General features: G+C 41.5%; 1 protein-coding gene across 2 annotated transcripts in view; it reads left to right on the top strand.

The window, feature by feature from the left end:
• The window catches only part of GRIN2B (glutamate ionotropic receptor NMDA type subunit 2B), a 423,510-nt gene that overhangs the window by 344,102 nt on the left and 55,876 nt on the right, over nucleotides 1-23,532 (top strand). For both annotated transcript variants that reach the window (XM_070494300.1, XM_070494301.1), the window contains 5 exons: nucleotides 8,246-8,448; nucleotides 9,240-9,411; nucleotides 9,628-9,781; nucleotides 13,083-13,208; nucleotides 15,796-16,025. In XM_070494300.1, coding sequence (XP_070350401.1) covers nucleotides 8,246-8,448; nucleotides 9,240-9,411; nucleotides 9,628-9,781; nucleotides 13,083-13,208; nucleotides 15,796-16,025 — 885 coding nt within the window. The remainder of the gene's footprint in view (nucleotides 1-8,245; nucleotides 8,449-9,239; nucleotides 9,412-9,627; nucleotides 9,782-13,082; nucleotides 13,209-15,795; nucleotides 16,026-23,532) is intronic.

Here is a 23,532-nt window from a genome sequence, read left to right as displayed (position 1 = left end):
AACTGTTCCCTGGTGCCAAGGGAATCAGCAACTGCCATTCCTGGCAACAGATTCTACTCGGGCTTGCCACTTTCCTATTCCTTCACCATCCAGAGCAGGAGATATGGAGGGAGGAGGAGTGGAGAACAGGGGTCACTCCAAGGGTGATGGCTGGCAGCAGCGGTGGGTATGCACAACCCGTAGGGAGCCCCAGGCTCTCTTGGAGAGGCAGAGGTCCGTCAGGGATAGCAGCTGAGGCCTGAGATGACAACCGATGTCTCAGTGTCACTGGGAGAGACACACAGGTGTCAGGCAAGAATGGCTTGATGGACCTCCCTTTGGCATGTGCACCCAGAGCCACCAGTCCCCAGCATAATCAGTGTGAAGCAGTAACAGGCCAAGGCAGTCATGGATCAAATTTGAATATGGAAATTGTTTTCAAACACATTTTTCAAATGCTGGATTTCTAAACCTAGACCTCACTAAGTATGCAGATGATTAAGAGAAGGAGCATCAAGCTGTGCCAGTGGCCTTGTTAGATACTCAATGCAGCATATTGTGCCATTACTTACAGCAATCCACGTGGAACTGAGTCTGTCCAGGGCAACTTTATAGTCAGGACGACTGAAGAGGCAGAGAGAAGAGAGGTGCTATGTGGGGCAGACTTCACCTCCTGTAGCCTTTTCATGAAAGAACACTGGAGTGATATCTAGTGGAGGCTTTGTGGAAGATATGATGTATTTCCCCCCAGTGACCTCAGTCAGTAATTTACTGAGAACCCGCTTGTTCAAGCCAGTACAAGGCACAAAAAGATGTAAAATAATATAGTCCCAGCCCTCGATTACTTAAAGACACATTCAGAGACAGGAATTTGTATATCAAACTATAACTAACATTTTAATATAGTAGCCAAAGGGAACAGTTGACCCACAAAATTATTACGAAAGATTAAATAGAGTTTTTTCTCTGGGCAGGGGTGACCAGGGCCAGCATCAGGGAAATGATGAGACCTGAGAAGGGCTGAGAGCACGCAGAGCACTTGAGAAATATGAGGGGGGCTGACAGAGGGAAGACTGTGCCGCATGTCTGTCACACAGGGAGCTGGAAAAAGCTCCGTGTAGAGAGTAAGAACAAAGAAGAACACTTTGAGAGTGGGCTAGGTCTTTTTATAAGTAAGGCAGGAATCTAAATGTTCTGTCTAAAAAGACATATTTTACTTCAAAAGAAAAAAAGTAAAAGTAAAATTTTGTGCATTAAAAGAATACCAAGAACAGTCAGAAGACAAATCTCAGAATGAGAACACTTTCAAGCATATCTGACAGATACAGGATTACCATCATACTACACCAAGAGCTCCCTACAAAGAGGTGTGAAAGCAAGCACCTCGATAGAAAACAGCTGAAGGATGTGACTAGAGGGTCAAAGAGGAAAATCTGAATGGCACACATATGTGCAAAGATGCCTAGCTCACTACAAGTCGAGGAGATGAAAATTAGAGCAAGCAGATACCGTGTCTCGTTCCTCAGATTGGCAAATGTTTCATAGTGATAAAAACCTGGTGCTGGTGAGAACGCGAGCAAGGAGCACTCATGCTTTGCTGACAGGAATTTCAGTTGCCGTAAACTTTTGGTAAAGTATTCTGGCAATGTCAAAACATTTAAAAACATAAATATCCTTTATTGTGCTTTTTCATCACTGGTAATTGATGCTTTGGAAATACCAAGGTGTAGGGGCTGGCCCCGTGGCCGAGTGGTTAAGTTCGCGCGCTCCGCTGCAGGCGGCCCAGTGTTTCGTTGGTTCGAATCCTGGGCGCGGACATGGCACTGCTCATCAAACCACGCTGAGGCAGCGTCCCACATGCCGCAACTAGAAGGACCCACAACGAAGAATATACAACTATGTACTGGGGGGCTTTGGGGAGGAAAAGGAAAAAAAAAAAAAATCCTTAAAAAAAAAAAAAGAAATGCCAAGGTATATATTATGTGGTTGGGGTAGATTTTTTGGGAAATATTGTAAATATTTATCAATAGGGGTATGATTGAATAAAGTGAGGCACATTCATTGTTATGAACTACTATGCAGCTGTTAAAAGGAGTCAGATCTACCATCTGTTGAATTGGAAGAAAGCCCATGATATATAATTAAGGAGGAAAAGCAAGTTGCAGAGACATCTGTATATAATGATCTGATTTTGGAAAAACACATACATATACATACACATTCACACATATCCCCTTATTTATATATATGTATTTTTGTAGAAAATGAATGGCCACACACCAGAATGTTCACTTGGTTATAAGGGATGGATACAGAAAAATAAAGATAGAGTAAAATGAAGTGCTATCAAGGCACTCAATCTAAAAATCTCAGAGCTAAGATGTGTAGCTTTGGGAGAGGAGAAATGGGAATGCCTTCCCATACTCAGATTTCTGCTGTTAGGAGTCTCCAGCCTCTCCAGGGGCAGCCCCAGCACACTGCCAGGGTCAGCTGCCTGCTGAGACACCACTCTGGGACAGAGTGGGATGCGGATTCAGGCTGCCTCGCAGAGACTCTGCTTATCCCTTCAGTTTGCTCAGGGAAATTACATGTAGTTTTCAATTTTACGTTTTAAAAGTCAGATGAAGGCTTAAAATAAGCAGCAAGTGTTTAGTGTTAGATCCAGATGTCATCTCAAGCAAGAAACAAAAATGCTTTGATTTTTGAAAAATAACCTTTGACGTCTAAAGAGGCTCTAATAAGTGCTTTTGTTCCAGGATCTTAAAAAATGACTTTCTGTGCAGATGAGAGAGGCAGCCCAGGGAGATTGATGTCCTTTGCTATCCGTGCAAGGACTACAGCAGCATTCACAGCAGCCATGCCCTGCCTGGGCTCCCTCTCCCTTCTCCATGATGACACATCCACCAAAGGGACAAACTCAGGGGCTTTCAGAAGGAACACTGTCCCTGTGGTCTTTTTTGTGTGTGGCCTTGTCAGGGTGCTAATTGGTGCCAATTTCACTGGTGGTAATGGAGAAAATCGGTTAGCAGAAGGAAAACTTTGAAGTCTAAAATCACCATAGATCGATTCTCTAGAACTTTCATAAGGGAAGCCTTATGGAATAGTATGCTGTAGGTTTGTGAGGTGTAGCCTTCCTTCTGAGGAGAAATTCCCGGATGAGCAGGTGTTCAACTTGTACTGAGAGAAGCAAGCCAGAAAACCTAAAAATGACTCCATGTTTTTCTGAGAAAACTAATCCGATTTTTTTTTCTCTTGAGAAAGATGATTTCAGTCCTCAAGAGATCTTTTTAAATGTTAGTATGGTAGAGAACTGCATTTTTTATAGACAGATGGTGTTGTTAAATGCACTTGTGGTAATGATGTTTGTTTAGTGCTTATCTCTAAGGAATTCAGAGCGCTTTACAGACACTTTCTTCATTATTTCTTAAGACTTTTCTTTTTCCTCATCATATTTTAATCTTGACTATGAATTTTTCATTCAGTTCTTCTCACTAGATTTTCTCTGAAATATCTCCCATGAGCCTCATTTCCTACTACTCTCTGCATTTCCAGTATTATATGCTCACACCAGTTCAGACATCCTAGAAAAGCATTCAGGATGTTGCCTTTCTGTGTCTCAGGCTTCTCTCTCTATTTACTGGTCTTCATCACTCTTACAAACTTCCAAGTTTATAATATTTTCTCCATACTTCCTCTTCCTTTAAAGAAGAATTGCTTGAAACATACCTTGTTCTTCTACGTAAATAATCCCTATTTTATTTAATTTTAGTTGTTCACTTGTTTGCAACTGCCTTGCTCCATAAAGAATTTGAAGTAACTAAACTTGTTCTTTAACATGAGTCCTGTGTGTTAGCATTGTGAATCTGACATTCAGAGCACAGATTTTTTTTCAAAAATATTTTTCCTTTCAGTTCTCAAGGAATTTGTTAACTTTCCTGTTCACTGAAATCATCCTTGAGGAAACCATAAAAAAGAGTCATGACTTTAAGACAAACTAATCTTTTGTATAAACAACTTATATACTTCCCTGTCTTCACAGCCACTATGAACACCTTTTCACCATGCTCTAATTGGATGGAAGGGTAGTAGAGAGCCTCTGTCCTAAAGAGATCCTGGAATCATGAGATAATGTAGAAGGCACCTTAAAAATTACTCCCTTAATTTATGGATGTGTAAACTGAGGCTCAGAGAGTGTTAGAAATTTGTCTCTAGTCACAGAAGCACTTAGGGACACGTTTATAATTTAGTTTAAGAGACAAGATGTCTGAAAAGCTAAAAAGCCACTAAATGAGGTAGTAAGTAGCATTAAATAATGAAAGATTTGTTTACTCTGGGCAATGGAGAGCTGGTAAATGCTTAAAAACTAGGGGCAGGGGTGGGCAGAGGAATCCCTGATTTGTAATGTTTGCCAATATCATGGTACCCATGACCCGTTTTAAGCTGCTAACCTGACACCATTGAACAGTGAGTTGGGAAGAGATGAGTACAATTCAGTTGGCCCTCGAGAGTAATAGAGATCATCTGGCTAGAGTGAGCAGGTCTTTAAGGAGGAGGAGAGCTGAGCTAGGCCATTTCTCCCCATATATCGGACCTTTCAGCTGTGAAGGACTATCCTTGGTGTTTCCATTGAGCAGCTATAGGACTCTGCGACTTTCCTCTTGCTATTGCCTCAGCAGATAATTTACACTTCACCTAGTAAGTTATAACTTACGTTTAAAAACCCTGCTCAAATATAAGGGTCTCTGTCAAGCTTTTCCCTGACCTTTTCAGAAACAATCACCTCTACTCTGAATCCCAGAGTACTTTATTTATATCTTTTATTAGGGTAATTACCAACTCCTAACTTGATACTATTGTCAATAGATAGTGCATTCCCCATTAGACTGTTCTTGGAGGGCAGGCACTGTGTCTTACTCCTTCACTGTCAGAGAAGCAGTGCAGTGCAGTACCTAGGGACCCAAGCTCTGGAGCCAGACTTCTCAGCTTCAGATCCCAACACTGCGCTCACTCACCGTGAGACCATGGGTAGGTCATCAAACCCCTCTGTTCTCATCTGTAAAATGAGACATTAAATAAATAGTAGTCTCCACCTTACAAGCTTGCTGTGATGACTAATGAGATTATTAGATATGTACTAAGCCCTCAATAAATGTTATTTCAGTATTGTTGTTATCTCTAGTACATAGCCCAGTGCCTGGCACAGAATTGTTGTGCAGTTGTTGTTGGTTGAATTGAAGTGAAGCAAGGATGTGATCCAGCTAGCCTGATAGGAAGTTGGGAAAAAGTATACTAGAGGGGACTGCATGAACAGATTATTTTTGGGGAAATGAGAATGATCTAGTAAGTAAAAGTCAGTTGATCATAGAATTATAGGCTCACAACCTAGTTTTCCAGCTGTGGTATGATGAACACAGAGCATAGTGGGATCATCCATGCCCTCCTCTCACCCCAAGTGCTAGATGCTGCAAGCCTGTAAATATACCATTTGTTATTGCAATAGCTTGTATAGACTGTTAATTGAAATATCTCCTTTGCAATACTGTGCATTTGCTTTTTAAAAAAATCTAAATGCTATACTTTATGTAGAAATACTGTTAAATTTCATTCCATTTGGTTCAGTCCATTATTCCAATTAATTCATATCCCTTCCAACCTTGATTCTGCAATGCGGTATGTTTTCTATCCTGTCTAGCTTTGTGTTATCTGCAGTTTTGTGAGCATGACTTCTATTTTATTTTCTGAAACACTGTACGGGTCACTTCTAAGAACAGATTCTCCTGATATCGTGTCACTAGAGACCTCTTTCCATGTTGGCATGGATTCATTAAACAATCTTTCTTTTTTGGATATGGATTTTAAACTCTTTTCAAATCTATCAAAGTATACAATAATCTGTATCATGTTCCATCTTGTTCAAAAGGATGTCATGGAAAACTTTGCCAAATACTATATCTGTAGCATTTTTGTCTCACAGATGTAGTAATCCTATCAGAAAAAAAAAATGGGGCGAGCTTGTTGAAACCTGTTCCTGATTAACCTGTATTAGCTCCCAATACCAACAACTTCCTTTTCCAACTTGAACAAATGATTCATGTTTCAAAATTGTGAAGTTAATTGTATCGAGGTAGATTAGGCTCAATGCACAGACCTTGGCCATCTAAGTGAGAAATTTGGACACAATTCTGAGGGCAGTGAGAGGTTGTTGAAATTCTTAAATAGGGATTGTATGACAAAGTGATGTTTTAAGAGCCATCTGTCAGCAGTGTCAACAAAGGACTCTAGGGAGAACCTTATGTGAGGTTTGACATTTCCTGCAATAATCCCGGAATGGGCTGCTGGATTCCTGGGCTAAGCTAGTACCAATAAATATGGAAAAGAATAAATTTGGATTTAAAAGAAAAAATTCCAAAGGAACTATTGGGGGAAGATGATAGGAGTGAAAAAATAAAATAGGTACTTTTGGGCTTCCCAACCTTTTTCAAATCAACGAACATGCAAAAATAATATTAATTTGGATACTAGGGTAGATAGGGCTGCTTGGAGATGGAGATGGAGGTTACCCAACATCATGGGCCCCCAGGGCAGAGTCTCCCCTCCCCCAAGCCCGCCTTCTCCTAACCGCTGGCAGAAGACAATATCTCCACATGGCTGGGAAGCTATTTGGACATTTCTGCTTTAGAAATAAGTAGTCTTAGCAATATGAAGAAAAACAGACTTGTGCCAAAATCAGGACCAACTGTATGGAAAAGACTATACATATAAAGGAAAGCAAACATTTGGTTCCATGCATAATTCTAAACACAGAAGTGAAGTATGGTTTACATACTTGGATGAAAACTAGCATCAGGGTTAATGCCAAACAAGGTAGCCCAAGACACCAAGCCACTGTCCATGTTATAGTGACGCAGTAAAATAAGGGTGTTGGCTGTCTAGACCTAATGTGAGCGTGGAAGTAGGCAACACTTACTAACTAGACAGGTTGGAGGGAGGTCCACACCACACCTACAGAAGCACCAACTAGAAGCCTCAGTGAGGACAAGAGCAGAAACAAAGAAGGAGGGAATTTTGGTTTTGTATTATTATGGAAATCTAAGCCTAATTGCTTGAAAACTTAAGAAGTACTGCCAATTTTTTGCTCCTTATTGATTTCGGTAGTCAATAAATTAAGTAGTTTTGCAGTCCTGGTGCCTCACCTGTCTTACTAATTTGCATTGCTGCGTGGAGGAAATTATAGACTGGGAAAATGCAGGAGTTTGCAATCCATAAGTCCTTGTGATAATTGGAGACATTCAATTACAGAAAATTAAAAGATGTTCCCTCTTTCTTCAATAAACTCAATGACGGAGTGAGAACAAGAACTCACTAACGAAGTCGTGTAGATTCTATTATAAAAACAGGAATGAAGGGCTCTTCTAAAGATAATGGAGCCCATACATTTCTCCTGATGATTGGCGGCAGGACCACCAAGTGCATGATTCCAGGGGCATCCATCTTTCACATTGGAGTACGTGTGAATGGTGCTCTCTGAAGTTGGGGCACGCAGTCTGTGTGACCATATGTGGGAGCTCACAGAGAGACCTATATGATTCATCCCAAGGCTCCCACCCAGCCCAGCAGGTGCATATCTGCACTGACCTCTGGGGTTCATCACCAGCCCAACCACACTCTTTTCTCCAGACAAGCTGTGTAATTTTTCTTTATCATTTTATTCCAGTTTGGGTCTACCCAATTCTCTACATGGCTTCCCACTGGACCTCTGTTACAAGCCAAAACACATCCTTCTGGCTCATTGGCTCCAGTCACTCTGTTGACCTTTCCAAAGCTATTTGCTGCTCTCACTACCAGCTCCTTTGTATAGTTAAGTAGAAAAAACTGACAGCCACACAAGGCGGAAAACTGGCATCCTCCCAGTACTTGGTGCAGGCTTCGGTCTTAGTGCTTACCACGGCACTGTATACATTTGTTTGCAGTTCTAACTCCTTCACTCAGTGTGAGCTTGACGAAGGGCAGAATGATACTTCTTTGAGCCATGGAACTTAGTAGGGTGCCCAGCACATAGTAGGTCCTCTTTTAATGTTTGGACAGTGGGTGAGTAAAGGAATATATTATCTTCCTTAGATTTGGACATGGTAGTCTCATTTGAATGTATTAAATGTACAATGCCTGAATTTCTTTGCCTTTGTTTAACAGCTTCCTGGGTGATGCTAGCAGAGGCTGCTAGGGTCTCCGTCAGTGGTTGCTAAGTCTTTCATTTGCCCTTGTGCAGGTGGGGAAGTGGAAAGACAAGTCCCTGCAGATGAAGTACTACGTGTGGCCCCGAATGTGTCCTGAGACAGAAGAGCAGGAGGATGACCATCTGAGCATTGTAACCCTGGAGGAGGCCCCGTTTGTCATTGTGGAAAGTGTGGACCCTCTGAGTGGAACCTGCATGAGGAACACAGTCCCCTGCCAAAAACGCATAGTCTCTGAGTATGGCACCTTTCCCAGTGGCTCTGGGTGGCATGGGATAGTCAGATTTAACCCAGCTGTTAGCACCTGGCTGGCCTGGAACCTGAGGCATAGAATGAGTTAGGCACCATGTCTGATTTTCATTTACTGTTGAGTGACGGAATTACTGTCAGCCTTGTGATCTGATGTCTGGTTCTGTCCAGATCTTGACCTGGGAGAATTACTGCTAACTATGCTAATGTTTCTTTGGCGTTGCCTGGTCTCAATAACCAGGATCTCAAGTAGATAGAGATTTAAGTTTACATTGGTGTTGAAATATGTGTTCTAGGGCCAACATATTGTGAAATTTTGAGATTTAGAAGCATTTTTGGAAATAGGTAAACCTAATCTATGTTGTTAGAAGTCAGGATAATGGTTCTTTTTGGTGAGGGTGGGAAGTGCCTGGAAGAGAGAACAAGAAGCCTCTGAAGTGCTGGTAACTTTTCTCTATCTGGATTTGGGTGCTGGTTAGGTGGGTAGGTTCAGTGTGTGAAAATTATCCAACTGAACCCTTAGGATGTGTGCACTTTCCCAATATATATTATACTTCAAAGGAACATTAAAAATTGTGAGAAAACATGGTTCAATTGTGATGAGACAATGACAGAATTGCAGTTCTGTGGTCTGATTTATTTCCTCACTCAGATCTGATGTAAATTGTGCAGAACTGTGAAGGGGAGGCCTGATTTTGGGTTGGAGTTTTAATGGCAAAGGGTATTATTTTGCCTCTTGTTAAAGCCTTGTTTTTGTCTTTTGTTTCTTTAACTGGTTAGGAATAAAACAGATGAGGAGCCTGGTTATATCAAAAAATGCTGCAAGGGGTTCTGTATTGACATCCTTAAGAAAATTTCCAAATCTGTGAAGTTCACTTATGATCTTTACCTGGTTACCAATGGCAAGCATGGGAAGAAAATCAATGGAACCTGGAATGGTATGATTGGAGAGGTGAGTGTCAGGAAATAAGGACCATTTCCACTTTTTATTTATTTTGTTTCATTTAAACATTAAAAAGTGCTCATTTTACAAATTTTAGAAAATATAAAATAGTAAATAGAATTTACTGTTCCCACTAAAGAAAATCACTGCAGGGCTGTATTTTCCTTGTGGTGACCCCTCACCTCCCTGAATGTTCTAATTGGAGCATTGCACCTTTCTCTCCAGGTGGTCATGAAGAGGGCCTATATGGCAGTTGGATCGCTCACCATCAATGAGGAACGATCCGAAGTAGTCGACTTCTCTGTGCCCTTCATAGAGACTGGCATCAGTGTCATGGTGTCACGCAGCAATGGGACCGTCTCACCATCTGCCTTCTTAGGTAAGTGATGTGCTTGCAGGTGTGAAGGAAATGGAATAAAGATGGATAGATGGAATAGGGAAGAAGTGAAGGAGCACATGGCTATTCATCCAGAAGGTGGTTTGCTAGGAGCTTAACCCAGCCAGGAATTTCATTTGGGGGACTTCAAAATTGATTATCCCCCAACATCAAAACTGAAGAATACCCCCGCAAAGTAGGAAAGCAAGAGGCCCTATAAGAAAACAGTGCTGGACTGGTGTTCAGGGATCGGGCTTAGTCCCATTCCTGCCACTTACTCATCATTTGACCTTGAGCAAATTTGCCCCATCCTGGGACTCAGTTTCCTCCTCCATAGAAGAAGGCATTTCTGATTTCTGAAGCTGCTACTGGCTGATTTCTGAGGCTGCTTCTTGCTTTAATAATTTCTAATTCTGGATATCATTGAAATATCTATTTATTTTTAATTATCTTCAAGAATTGAGCTCAGTGCTACCAAAAAAGATTTCCTGTTTTCACATGAATTGTTTGAGGCTTTGCCAGATAAAGCTGATCTGATTCTTCCTCCCTCCCCATCCCATCCTTCCTCCCACTGTTCTGTACTTCCCCACTCTCCAGCATCATGTAAATGTCAAAAGCCTTAGATGTGATATAAGACCAGGTAAGAGAAGGCCAAGATTTTAATTAGATGAGGTCTTTCATGAGCTCATACCCCATATTTTTTACAGGGTCTGTTAGAGCAAGGGGTTGGAAAATAAAATGTCACCTTGAAAACAGCACACTGGGCTGGGAGACAGGAAGCCTGGTTTGGACATAAACAAGCTGTAAGCCCTTGGGCGAGTCACAGTCTCTCCAAACGACATCAACATTTTTTTCATGAGGATGTTGTAATAGTCAGTGGCTAACATTTATTTAAGCAATATTCATGGGAGAATTATTCAATTAATGCACTACAAAGTGGAGTTACAGTTTCCTTAGAATTTTTCTATAAATTACTCAGGTTTGTCAGCTAACCTTCTTACTCATAGTGAAGCAAATTCTGGCCCTGCCAATTTTATGTGAAATGTTATTAGATAGCACACACTATATTCATTAATCCTCATAACAGCTTTATGTATTTTATTTGCTTTTTTCCTTTACAAGGATAATTGAAGCATTAAGAGATACAAACAAAACTACATTCTAATTCTAACCCTGTCAGCCTAGCACTAACCTTAATTTCTGGACAGGAAGAACCAGTGATACATCAATATAGCCCTACGACGACATTGAAATGCCGGGTGTGGTGGGTGAGGGGGTGTGTGTGTGTTTGGAGGAGGAACAGTTAGTTAATTGCAGGGGTAAGAGAAGCCAACATTTATCGAATACCTATTGTGTGGTGTGCCAGGCATTATTGTACATCCTTTGATTATATTATCTTACTAATACTGTTATTATACCCATTTTATGCTGTGGAAAACTGAACCTTAGACGCATTAAGCAATGTTCCAGTACTCTCTCTGCTAGTAACTGGCAGATCCAGGATTCAAGCCCAGATGGGCTACCTTCAGAGCCTGTGTTCTGGTACACACAGGGCCATTTCAGAGCTCAAGTCCTAAATCAGGAAACAGTGTGGAGGATAGAGACTAACAAGTGATATAATACAATGAGAAAGCACAGACTTTTGCTCCAGAAGATTCATTATAACCTGGCCTGGCCACTTTCTGAGTATGAACTTGGAAAGTACCCTGACCTCTTGGTCTTAGTTTACTGCTCTGTAAAGTATATAGTAATACCATAATGAAAGGGTCATTAGGAGGATTATATAGATGACGTGGTGAAAGTGCTTCCTAAATTGTAAAGACCAATACAAATGTTTGTTGTATTTTGTGTAGAGAAGGTTTGCCCTGAGCTCAGTGCAAGGAAAGACAGACTAGGGACGATGCTTTGACTCAGTTACTCCCTGATCTTAGACAAAAGTGAAATCAGGGGAGGATTGCAATCACTGAGAGCCAAGGAGGAGAGGTTTTCTTCACTCCACTTTGTAGTGGAGCACCCTCTGCCCTAGCATCGCTGGCTGTCACTGAAGGTTTTCATTTTACAGTTGCTCTGTGCCTTATCAAGGTCCTTTTTAAATTGATTAAGTGAGGAGGTTTTTATAATTCCCTTGAAAGTTCAAAAGTAAAGTAAGTTTCAAGTAAGGAAACATTTTCTAGTTTCCAGTCAATTTTTCCCTGTTTTCAACTTCATCTTTATTAATGATTTGGAAGATGGAAAAAAAGCAGCATGTTAATTCACTTAGTTATGAGTTTACAATGTGTTGTGACGTCTAAAAAGGCCAGAACTATTTTGAGACACAATTGAGGGAGCATTGTATTATAGGACAGAATAGCGGTTGTCCCTTCTTAGGGCCTTCAGAGAGATGGCCCCTGGAATATAGTGTTCAATTTCTGGATACCTCTAAGCCAGAGAGATTTAGATCAACTAGAAGAGATTTGGCAAAAAAGATTAAAGAAATTAAAGCAAGTGTGTGTAGAACATTCTTGCTCTTTTACCTGGTCTTGTCCCATCTACCCTGTCACCTGGTGATAGGGAATAGCTTGTAGTTGTTTTGTTAATTACAGCTAAAGCATGTTCCCTTGTCACCTGCTAAATTCCCACTGCTGTAGATGCTGATATTCAATGTGGACAGATTTTTTTTTTAATGTTGACTTCTATTCTCATACCCTAATGACATCTAATAAAATACGCCATATCAAAGTGGGTTGAAAAAAGTAAATCTAAGCTGGGAAGTTTAAGAGAAGTGAGGCTAGGGGGCAAGGGAGTTATTCATTGTATGTAATTATTACTGAACCAAAACCAAGCCTAAAATAGTAACTAAGTCTGTTGAGAATGAATTTTCCCACAAGGCTCAGAAGCATTGGTGAAAATTTGTATAGGTCTCTACTGTGTGGTGTGGCCATATAGATGAGAACATATACCAAGAGCCAGTCCAATATGATTCATTTACTCCATATCTAGTACTTCCTCCAGTTGCACCATTTACCAGAAGACCCAGATAGTGGTCCAGTAATGGCAGAATATGTATAATCTCAAAAAGTTCACAAGCAAGAAGCTGTTTCTTCTCAAGTGTTTGAAAGAAAATAATCTTTGACATGCCCATCAGGGGAATAGAGATGCTCTTACTCTTCCTCCACCCAGGTCCTTGCTCTCTGAAGGGACGCACACACTTGTGGTTTGTTTACCCCAAAATTACGTGTTGTGTGAGCAAATGAACATGTGAGTTAATCATAATCTCTTTGTTCTCTGTTTTAACCCTGAGCCCTCATTTCTTTTCCTTTCCCAGAGCCATTCAGTGCTGACGTATGGGTTATGATGTTTGTGATGCTGCTCATTGTCTCAGCCGTGGCTGTCTTTGTCTTTGAGTACTTCAGCCCTGTGGGTTATAACAGGTGCCTTGCTGATGGCAGAGGTAAGGCCAGCTGCAATTGTTGCATTTCTGCATTTTTCTCATTCTCAATTCCAAATCTTTATAACCCTCATTTGCTGTCTGCCTCCTCCCTAACTTATCCATTTCTGAAAATGAACCCTCAGCCTTCTATGTCATCAGCTTGGTGACTCACTAGAAATACCCCAATTAAGATGTTACTTTGAATCTGTATGTCCCTTCTCTGGCACAAGCCTGACCCCACGCCTAGTTCCATCCCTCGGTAAATGAGAGGATAGCTGGCCGTAGATATGTGTAGCATAAACATGTCAGACGAAACTATTTTGATAACTTTAGTCTATGAGCAGTCTGTCTAAACAGATAGACTAACAAGGCAAATTATACCCATCTATTAAGAATAAGGAAAAATAGGCTGCACCAGGGTATATGCAGGGTAGTTGTGGCTAGAAGGGTTCTCCACAGTCAGAGGATCACCACTTAGCTACAAGATCTCCAAAGCATGTGTCCCTGCTCAAATCCCTCTGCTAGGGAGTATGGGAGTTGGGTGTTTGAAATAAAGTCGCCAAGAGAGACCAGTTCTCACCCACAGATACTATTGGGGGCAGTCCACTTTCCTGACTAGGTAGGTCCAGAGGTGTAAGGACTGCTCATGTGTTTGAGGCATTTGTGAGACTTCACAAAGAGTTTACTAGATTTATGAAGGGGGCCATGAGATCCTTGTAAATAGCTCCTCAGAAACTTCCTGAGAACCCTGGGATTAGGAAATATCTCACCTCTGGATCTTCTCCCATCCAGAATGTGAGCTTTATCCTGGAATTTTGTCTCTAAGAGGAAAGATTCTTAACCCCAGCTACACATGAAAATTATCAGTGGGAGACTTAAAAGATAGAGGTACATGGACCTCATTTTCTAATATTCTGATTCACAAAGTCCAGGGTGGAGCTTGGACCATTGTATGTTTCAAAATAGTGGTTCTCTACCTTGGTTGCATATTAGAATAACCACCATCCCCCACACCAATTTAATAAGAGTCTCCGGGGATGGGGTGCCAGGCAGCAGTATTTCGTGAAAGCTCCCCCAGTGCTTCTGTTGAAATCGCAGTCCAAGCTGTGAACCACCACTGCACTGAAGCTACCTTCAGCTACTGACCTACCTTCTGATTTGGTTTGTAAGTTCTGAGGTGGAAGTTTGAATGTCTCCACAATATGGTATAGTCTGGGGGCTTTCCACTTGTGCCAGAGGGTCTTCCAGAAGCCGTGACCTGCCCGCCATCCTGACAGGCATTAGTAACAAGTGAAACATGTGAGAAGCACACAAGTACATAAGTCTGTTGACAATGTCAAGAACTAAAGTTAGTGTGTGCCCTCCCCTCGCCTTGAAGAAAATCAAGGAGAAAAATCCAGACACAAAATTCAGAGCCAGGGCTTATATTTACTCACTTTACCAAAGGATTATTGTCTTCACAAAGGAATTCAACATGGGGCCACTTTAAATATCAGGTCTCCTTGGGGCATTTTTACAATGTACAAAACTTTGATTTATAAACAACTTTTTGGCTACACATCTGTTCCATGAAATAAGGTTCACATACACAGATGTGTGTGCACAGTTAGATATTAGGCTTGACATGTGTAGTCAATGATGATTTAGTTGGCTGAGCAGATGCCATCAGGATCACAGATAGCATCATAAGACCTGTGCTAATGTGTTGTAAACTGTGTGGCAGATGTTCATTTCTGCAGTGGAGGGGCTACATGCAGACCAGACATTGGGCAAGATTTCACCATTACCAATCAGAGAAAGCAGTGAAGTCACTATAAATTCATGAGCAGAAGCCATGGCACTATCTGTATAAAGGTTGGGGGGAGGAAGGTCAAAGATAGCCAGCCTTTCTGCCCTCAGATATGCGTGGCAAAGCCAGGGGCTCTATGACTTCCTCTCTGGGCTTCCTGATATTCTTTTACACAGAAGCTACTACTCTAGGAAACCAGTTGGGAGGTGTTGACTTTGGAGTGAGGTCAAGGTTGTCTTTGAAACATTTAGTGCTAAGTGCTAGAAGCTAAAGAAAAAATCAGGGTAAAGTGCACTCAGAGCCATCCAGCATCAGTGTGAATAAAACTGGAAGAGGTCTATGTGATTTTGGAAGAAGACCCCACACAGTTCTTCTGATCATTTTCAAGTTAAATGCTTTCTTGGTAGGGACAAATATAAATTTTAGGAACAACAGTAATAAGGACACAAGTGTGACTAGGGTGGGATAGTTGCCTTTGTTATTCAGTTTTGATGTGATCTTGAGGGTCTTCTATACATGGGGCAGGAAGCTGGCTCCTCCAGTGCTCTGGCTGAGTCATGACCATTAGTTGGAGCAAGATCCCGCACACATCCCAGGCCTCTGGTTTTTCTCCTAGAGACCCCTCCTCTGCCTTCCTGAGAGTCCCAGGAGAAGAGAGACACAAGCTCTCAAATTAAAAAGCTGTCTATGAAAGGGCTGGGTCTTAGCTGGAGCGTTTCCTGCTCTAAGCAGGAACTTACCAGCTTGGTGTACTTATAGGTTTAAATAGAACCAGTGACTCTATCTTAACTTTCTGTCTTTGTCTTTTCATCATGCCAGAGCCAGGTGGCCCATCTTTCACCATCGGCAAAGCTATTTGGTTACTCTGGGGTCTGGTGTTTAACAACTCCGTACCTGTGCAGAACCCAAAGGGAACCACCTCCAAGATCATGGTGTCCGTGTGGGCCTTCTTTGCTGTCATCTTCCTGGCCAGCTACACTGCCAATTTAGCTGCCTTCATGATCCAAGAGGAATATGTGGACCAGGTTTCTGGCCTGAGTGACAAAAAGGTAAGAGAACCATTTGAAACCTCCATCTTTCCCTCACTATCATTCTGAGCCATACTCAAAAGTTCTCATGTACCTATTAATTTTCTAAATCTTTAGAATTGACAGTTCTTTCTTGTGTTTCCTTCAATTGGAACATGGGAGCAGAAATCAGTTTCCCTACTGAAATAATACTACTTCACGTTCGCCTTCTGATTTGTGAAAGGTTCTCACAGGTACGCCCTGAGCTGCAAATAAGGGGCTTGGTATTGTCAGTGGCTTTCTGAGTACAGGGTACCTCTTGTTGAATGCACTTGGGTGGCCTATCAACACAAGCCTGCCCATTTGGTGTGTTATTAGAGGGCCGCCCAGTGCACCCACGCTGAGGGCACTGGCCCATTATGGCCTTCATTTTCCTCCCAGTGGTGTTTGGCTATGGGCTCTCCCTTTGTTCCTCTGCACACTCATGTGTTCCCAGGGCTGAGCAGGAGGGTTGTTCCCATTGTGTCCTGAAAAGAAGTAACTCTATTTAACTCGATTGATTGCCCTGAGTGGTGCTGGTGAATGGGTTGCCCCCATACCAATTGTAGGCCTCCCTGCTGGCCCGTGCAGTTAAGAGAGGAAGGAAAGTGTCTGCTGGTTTCCATCTTTTCTGGGTGAGGATGTGCAAAACCCATTCTAAATACATCTGACTCTGTAGGTCTGCCGGAAGTATCATGGTTTCTGTGGGAGCTCTGTCTCCTGAAACCATGATAACCAAGATGGTTCAAGACTGGTGATAGGAACTACCTTAATGGAGCGTCAAGTAAAGCTCATGGAAACCTTAGAATAATTCTGGAGACTTTCCCTTACAACAAATTTCCTACTCTATATTTCCTTAAGATTTAGAAGATGTGACTTCGAACCCTTTCTCCTAGAATGAAGCTATGAGATATAGACTGATATATATTTAGACCAGATAGATCGGATAGTTACTGACTTATCTCATGGGTTAGGTTTCCCCAAGATAAAACTTTAAACACTTAGCAAGTGGTCTGAGAAGAGTGGGAAGGAGGAGATCCTTATGCATATATGATCATTCACTATGCTTACCTCTTCGTATTATCTCTTTCTCTGATTTGTCTTCCTTTTTACTTTATTTTTCTTCCTTATTTTTAAAAATATTCCCTTTCTTGTATTTCTTTTTCCCTTGTTTTTAAGCTTTTTTTTTCACTTCTCTCTTCTAACTCATGCTTTATTATGCGTTTATTCATATAAATCTTTCTCTATCTCTGGTCTTTTGTCAGTATCCTTCTTTCATCATTATGATCCTTTCAGAAAATTTAACATCTCCCTTCATCCATTTTACAACCACTTCTTTTTGTGCCTCTTTCTGTAACCTGGGCATTAGTGGGGCTGAGAACAACTACTTCCTCAGGACTCCATACTTGGATGTGGCATGGCTGAAGTGGACCATGCCCATCCTAAAACATGAATGTAGTGGAAGCGTGGATAGATCATGTCCCTACATGTGGATTTTTCAGAGGTATGGTAGACCATATCCTCACGTCAGGATATGGCAGAGGTGTGGTGGATCATGTCCCCACACAGAGTATGTCAGAACCATGTTGCCATGCAAAATAATGTGGTAGAGGTTTGATGGGCCACAGTCCTTCCTAGGGCTCTGGGCTGCTAAGTGGGGGAATCCACCATATTGGCCACCTTGTTTTCTTCAGATGTCTCTTGAGAATTGCTTAGGACACTGTCTTTATCGTTCTCATATCTTCATGGGTCACTTGGCAACAACTGAATAATTTTCTATTTGAACCAAGCATAATTGAGATGGAGGGAGATTGTTCTCCCTTCTCTGGTTTTGAAAGAGCATATCTCATTCTAGGCTGCTTAAACTGGAGAGGCTGTGTACCTGTCTGTCCTCTGCACCTTGTTGGTTATGTTCTGAAAAGCAGGAGCCCATCAATTCTTTGCTTAAAGAACTTTAGTAGCTCCATTGCTTATAAAATAAAGATGTGGTTTTATTCAGATGTGGCTTTCAAAGCTTTTACAAATGATTCCCAGTGTGCTCAAGCTCTTGTCTCATCAGCCAATGCTTACATTCTTGCATCCTACATTCTAGGCATCCTTGACTCCCTATCCTTCCCAACCATGCCTCTGTCTGTACCTCTACCTGGATGTTCTCCTCACCCGTCAAACTCCTTCTGAAACTTTAAGACCCAGATTGGAGATCACTTCATTTGTGGAGCTTTCCTTGGCTCATCTTATTCCTTCCTCTATCATGGCAATCATTCATACCTTTATCATAACACTTGTCTTCCACATTGTACTGTATAGTAATCTGTAGACCTATACCTGATTGTATCTCCTCTATCTGACCATGAGCTCCACAAGGTCAGTGATCATAACTGGTTATCATTAAAAAAAAAAAAGTTCTGTAGGGAAAGAGGGTATATTTACTTAAGAGCTTCTTAGGCAGAGCAGTGGACTAAGGCCTTACAGGCAACGATAGCAACAAAAGAGCAAGAACCTTTTAACAGCTGTTTAATTTGAAAATGCTTGAAATGGTTATCTGATGTATTTTAGAACTTTGCAAATGACAAAACAGTAAAGTGTAGGCATCCTACCAGAGAATGTCAACATAATTTACATAATTACAGAAAACATTTAAGTAACTAATAACATCTAACTGCATATCAGTGTCAGGAACAGTAATCTAAATCAGAGTTTTCTGAAAGTGCACTTAAAATGTCAAAATTCTTATGACTTTTACTTCAAAACACCTAAAGAAAACAAAGTCTTGAGACTGACTTTGCATGAGAGGAAGTGTATTCCATGAATTTAGAAAAAGAAAAAGAGTAAGGTCAAAACAATAACATTAAGAATAGAAATTAGTTGATTTTGAAGATTCTTTTTTCAATATATTAAATTTTCATCAAGGAAAGTAACGTTTAAAATGGAGAGGTGTTCCTAAACTTGTTCTGACTATCACAATGACATATCTTCTGTTTAACTCAGATCAAATGATAAATATCTTGGAATGATGATGGGAAGATAGTTGTAGACATTAAATGTGTATATTTTTAAGAAATTATCTTCAATTTTATGGGAGAAAAGTGTTCCCAGATCTCACTTATGTTAAGGTATAAAACCAGAATATTCAGAGTTAAGTTTCCATGAAAATCTATTTTAGGGCTCTTTTTTACTGGATGGCTTCCATTTTGCAGGAGCACATTACGTCAGTGAATTCAGAATTATTCCACTACAGGCTATAACTAAATATGGGTGCAAGCTCTAACATTTAGCAGTCCTACTGTACATTCCATCAGCTTCCCCAGTGGGAGGAGGATGTAAGGAAGCTGGTGACATCTTTCTTCTCTTAACAAAGAGCCCACAATGCTAATTCTTATATTTCTCACCTATCCAGATGGATTTCTCATTTTGTAGTCTGCCAACTACAGTATGGAAGGGAAAGAGCTTGGCCAGGTGAAGGAGGGGACATATTTGCTAGGCAGTGGGTACACTGGGTATGTTACATATATATGTATAATCTTCATATAGGTATGATCACTCCCATTTTACAAATAAGGACACTGAGACTCTGGGAAGTTTAGTGACTTCTTTAAAGTCACACATAATCAAGTGACAGCCAAGGTTTGAGTCCTTGTGTGTTTGGTTCTAAAGTCACTTTGCCAGGATGTCTCCCTTGTAGCTAATCCCAGACAAAGTTATAACACAGCTAAGGATTGGCATTGACAGCCCTACCCCCACTTTCTTATTTAATTCCCTACCCTCTGGTTTAATGACCTTCAGTATCAGTTCCGCTTAACCCAACCCTTCTCAGGGCACAGTACACTACCACTGCCAAGACTACTATTACTAATTCTATTACTGCTATTGATAATAATGGTAACAATTATCATTATTAGTAATATAAATTCAGCAATAATATCTCTGCTAACATTGCTTCGGCTCTTACAAGCCAGGCATAATTCCAAGTACATTACGTAGATTATCTTATATAATGGTGCTATTAATATCTTCGTCTGTAGATGAGGAAACTGAAGCTTGGAGAGGTTAAGTAATTTGCTCTTCCCATGTTCCTGGCTGCTGACAGCCCCTAAAGATTGTGCCACCCTGTTCAGATCTTGATGCTTTTTCCAGTTAATCCCCTTTCTTCCTACCCTCCCATCTACCTTGTCAAAGCTTAACAAGTTAGATCCATTTCCCCTACTAGAAAGGAGCTAGCTGATTAACTGGTCCATAATAATTAGATAGTATTTTAACCTTTGCAGTTTACTTAGTAAGTCTTTCAGAGGTGTTGTCTTAAACGGAGAATAATGGTGATTTCCAGTCCTTGGACAGGCTGATGGCCCTTAAATTGACTTTAGCCTGGGCCTAGCATAACCCTGAGCTTTAAGCCACTGTTGGAGGGTGGGAGAGGGGTGGCAGCAGGAGAAAGAAGGGTCAGTTATGGAGTCAGAGGTGAAGGAAGCCTGCAGGGAGACAGGCTGCAAAGATCACTGAAGGCTGCTGTCTGGCCTTCGGGCTCCCGAGAGTATCTGGCTATGTCCTGCTTCACACATTCCTACCACCAATGTGACATACACCCACATTATATTTTGCGGTTCTTTTCCTCAAGGAGCTACAAGAACTTTATTAACTCTAAAATGCCAAAAAGGTGCTTATCTAGTTAATGAGGGCAGCCATCTTTGCCTGCAACATTGGAGGTACAACCAGGATGGCCCTCTAACAACTAAATGAGGACCCCATGGTTTTTCTGGATTAAGATTACTCTGAGTTTCTGAGAATTCCCACCGGGTCTGGAAGTCATCTCATATCCTTTTGGGATACAGACAGTATATGACTTTTAAACAAGTGAGCAAACAAGTAAGTAAATATGCATTCTGGAAGAAAACTAGCCTGGTGAGAAGCACTTTTACTTCACAACTTCACTGAAATGTTTGGGTGTATTTGAGCATGTGTGAGGAAATGGAGCCATGCTTTCCACTGAACAAATGAGTCTGCCTTGCCCTATTAACTTTAAGCTGAAAGCCAGTGGGGGACGGCTGACGTCAAGCCTGATCTGTCATACCTTGGTCCTGGCCCAGTCCATCTTGGTCAGACCATGGAATACCGAACTAAAAATGGCTTACTTGGCAGAGCAAAAGGCATGACTGACTAGCCAGGGAGGTAGAAATGAGGGCCTGGGCTGGACCTCCAGGTGGTGGAGCAAATTGTAAGAGTATGGTTTATTGCTTGAGAGTCCTCTGGATCTGTCAAGCAAGTGGTCCTCTTGTAACATCTGGTCAAGAGCAGTTCTGGAGGAAGTGACAAGAGAAGAAAACTCCCCAAACCCTGGGAGTATATGGGGTACAGGATATGCATGGGTGGGGGAAGGGACACCAGCCCCTTTGTCTCTTAATTAGCAGAACCAATGTGACACTGTACATGGACTACTTCCCCAAATACTGGGCCTCCCTCATTACTGCCAGGGTGGCCTCCATCCAGATGGACCCCAGAACAAAGCACTGGGGGCTTTGGCAACCACAGGTCTGTTGGTCAGGGTCAACTCTCACCGCTTCTCTAGTTTTATTTGAGAATGGAATGACTTATGTCCTCTCACCAGTCCCCCTTGAACCTTTATTCCTGAGTCCATTCCTGATTTGACTGGATGCCTTGACTGAGACATCCAATGGGACTTAGCAGTGGTCACCCTCCCAGTCCCAGAATGCAGATGTTTGACTACTGGGCTCCCAGGGGGCCCCCAGAGTTTCCTTTGCCTCCTTCTTTTTATGTACCCATTCACAGCATCAGGCTTCACTCTACCCTCTTCTCCTTGAATGACCACCTGGCTCCTGATATTCTGTGACTTCCCCACACAGGATCCCTCATCTCCAACGTCTGCTATACTTTTGGGGCTTATAGTGGATTGAATGGTGTCCCTCAAAAGATATATCCATGTCCTAACCCCTGGAACCTGTGAATGTTAACCTTATTTGCAGATGTAATTAAGTTAAGGATCTTAAAGATCATCCTGGATTATCAAGGTTGACGCGAAATCCAATGACGTGTCCTTATAAGAGAAAAACAGAGAAGGATTTGACACAGAAAAGGAGAAGGCCATGAGAAGGCAGAAGCAGAGACTGGAGTATCACAGCCACAAGAAAAGCCTGGAACCACCAGAACCTGGAAGAAACAAGAAATGGATTCTCCCCTAGAGCCTCTGGAGGGAGCACAGCCATGCTGACACCGTGATTTTGGACTTTTGGCCTCTTGAACTGTGTGAGAATAAATCTGTGTTGGTTTAAGACACCAAGTTCATGGCTGTTTGCTATGGCAGCCACAGAAACCTAATATAGGACCTTTGTGACTCCTCTCACAACCTGACCTCCAAGTTCATTGTACCCTCTAGAGTCCAGCGCTTCTAGTCATCTCAGTCTTCTCTGTCAGCCACCCAGCCCCGACTTTCTAAAGTGGGCATTTCTTACAGCAGGATCCAGTTCGGCTCCTCTTTTCACTAATCTTTGCTTAGAAGAACTGATCTACGTCATGCTGAAGATGTGTAGAGACATGTTTTATACCCAGAGGGAGTCTTCTCCATCTGCTTAATTTTAGGGAGACAATAGAAAACCTAAGCGTCATCGTGTGCTCCCTTTTGCTCTGTCCTTGAACCTGATTACCATTAGTTTCTCACAATTATGTAGTGTGTTATTTGTGTGCACACTTCCCATACACCTTCCACTAGAATTCTTGATTCTAGTAGAACCAAGTAACAGCATTGTCAAAGGAGATTGAGGACATGATTTTTGTAGTGTATCATTTTCACAACTTTTTTCTAGAGAAAATGTTATTAATGCACCCCTCTCACTGTTCTGGATTGTGCTTCATTGTTCTAGTAACAGAACTGAAAGGCCCTTTATTTGATCATCAGGCTCAGGTGACATTTTTCTCATTAAAGGCAAACAGGTATCCTCTCTCTTCATGTCATGAACATACATTTCTTGTTACATTCCTTGTTACACAGGAATGCACACTTATATATGTGTATATCTGTATACATATATGTAAACACACACACACACACACACACGCACATATATACATCCTCCAAACCTACATCAAGATAACAAGATAACTGGGTAATTAGGAGCTCGGCACTTACAAAGCTGCATAAGGAACACAACTTTCCAGTGTGCATAGAACATAAGTTTTACAAAGTGGATCTGAGGAAGGTTGTCCTTCTCACCTGGAAAAAGAAGAAACCTATGTCTCATTCTGCTGATATTAGTGAAACCATCTTTTTGTGAAATGAAATTAAGGAAGGAAGGAAAAGGGGAGGGAGGGAAGAAAGGGAGGAGAGAAAGAGAAAAAAGAAGGAAACAAAGAAAGGAAAGAAAAAATAAAAAGAGCATCAGAACCTGATCTTGGGCTAGATCTGCTCTGTATCCCTCTTCTTAGAAAGGTATCCCTATGCAAGATATTAGAGGGATAGAAGCTTTCCTGGAGCCGTAAAAAATTTTTAAATGCAACTACACAA

This window comes from Equus asinus, chromosome 22 (genome assembly GCF_041296235.1).
Source record: "Equus asinus isolate D_3611 breed Donkey chromosome 22, EquAss-T2T_v2, whole genome shotgun sequence".
Classification (NCBI taxonomy): Eukaryota; Metazoa; Chordata; class Mammalia; order Perissodactyla; family Equidae; genus Equus; species Equus asinus.
The sequence above is the reverse complement of the archived record's forward strand: the minus strand, read 5'-3'. Positions and strand labels throughout refer to the sequence as shown.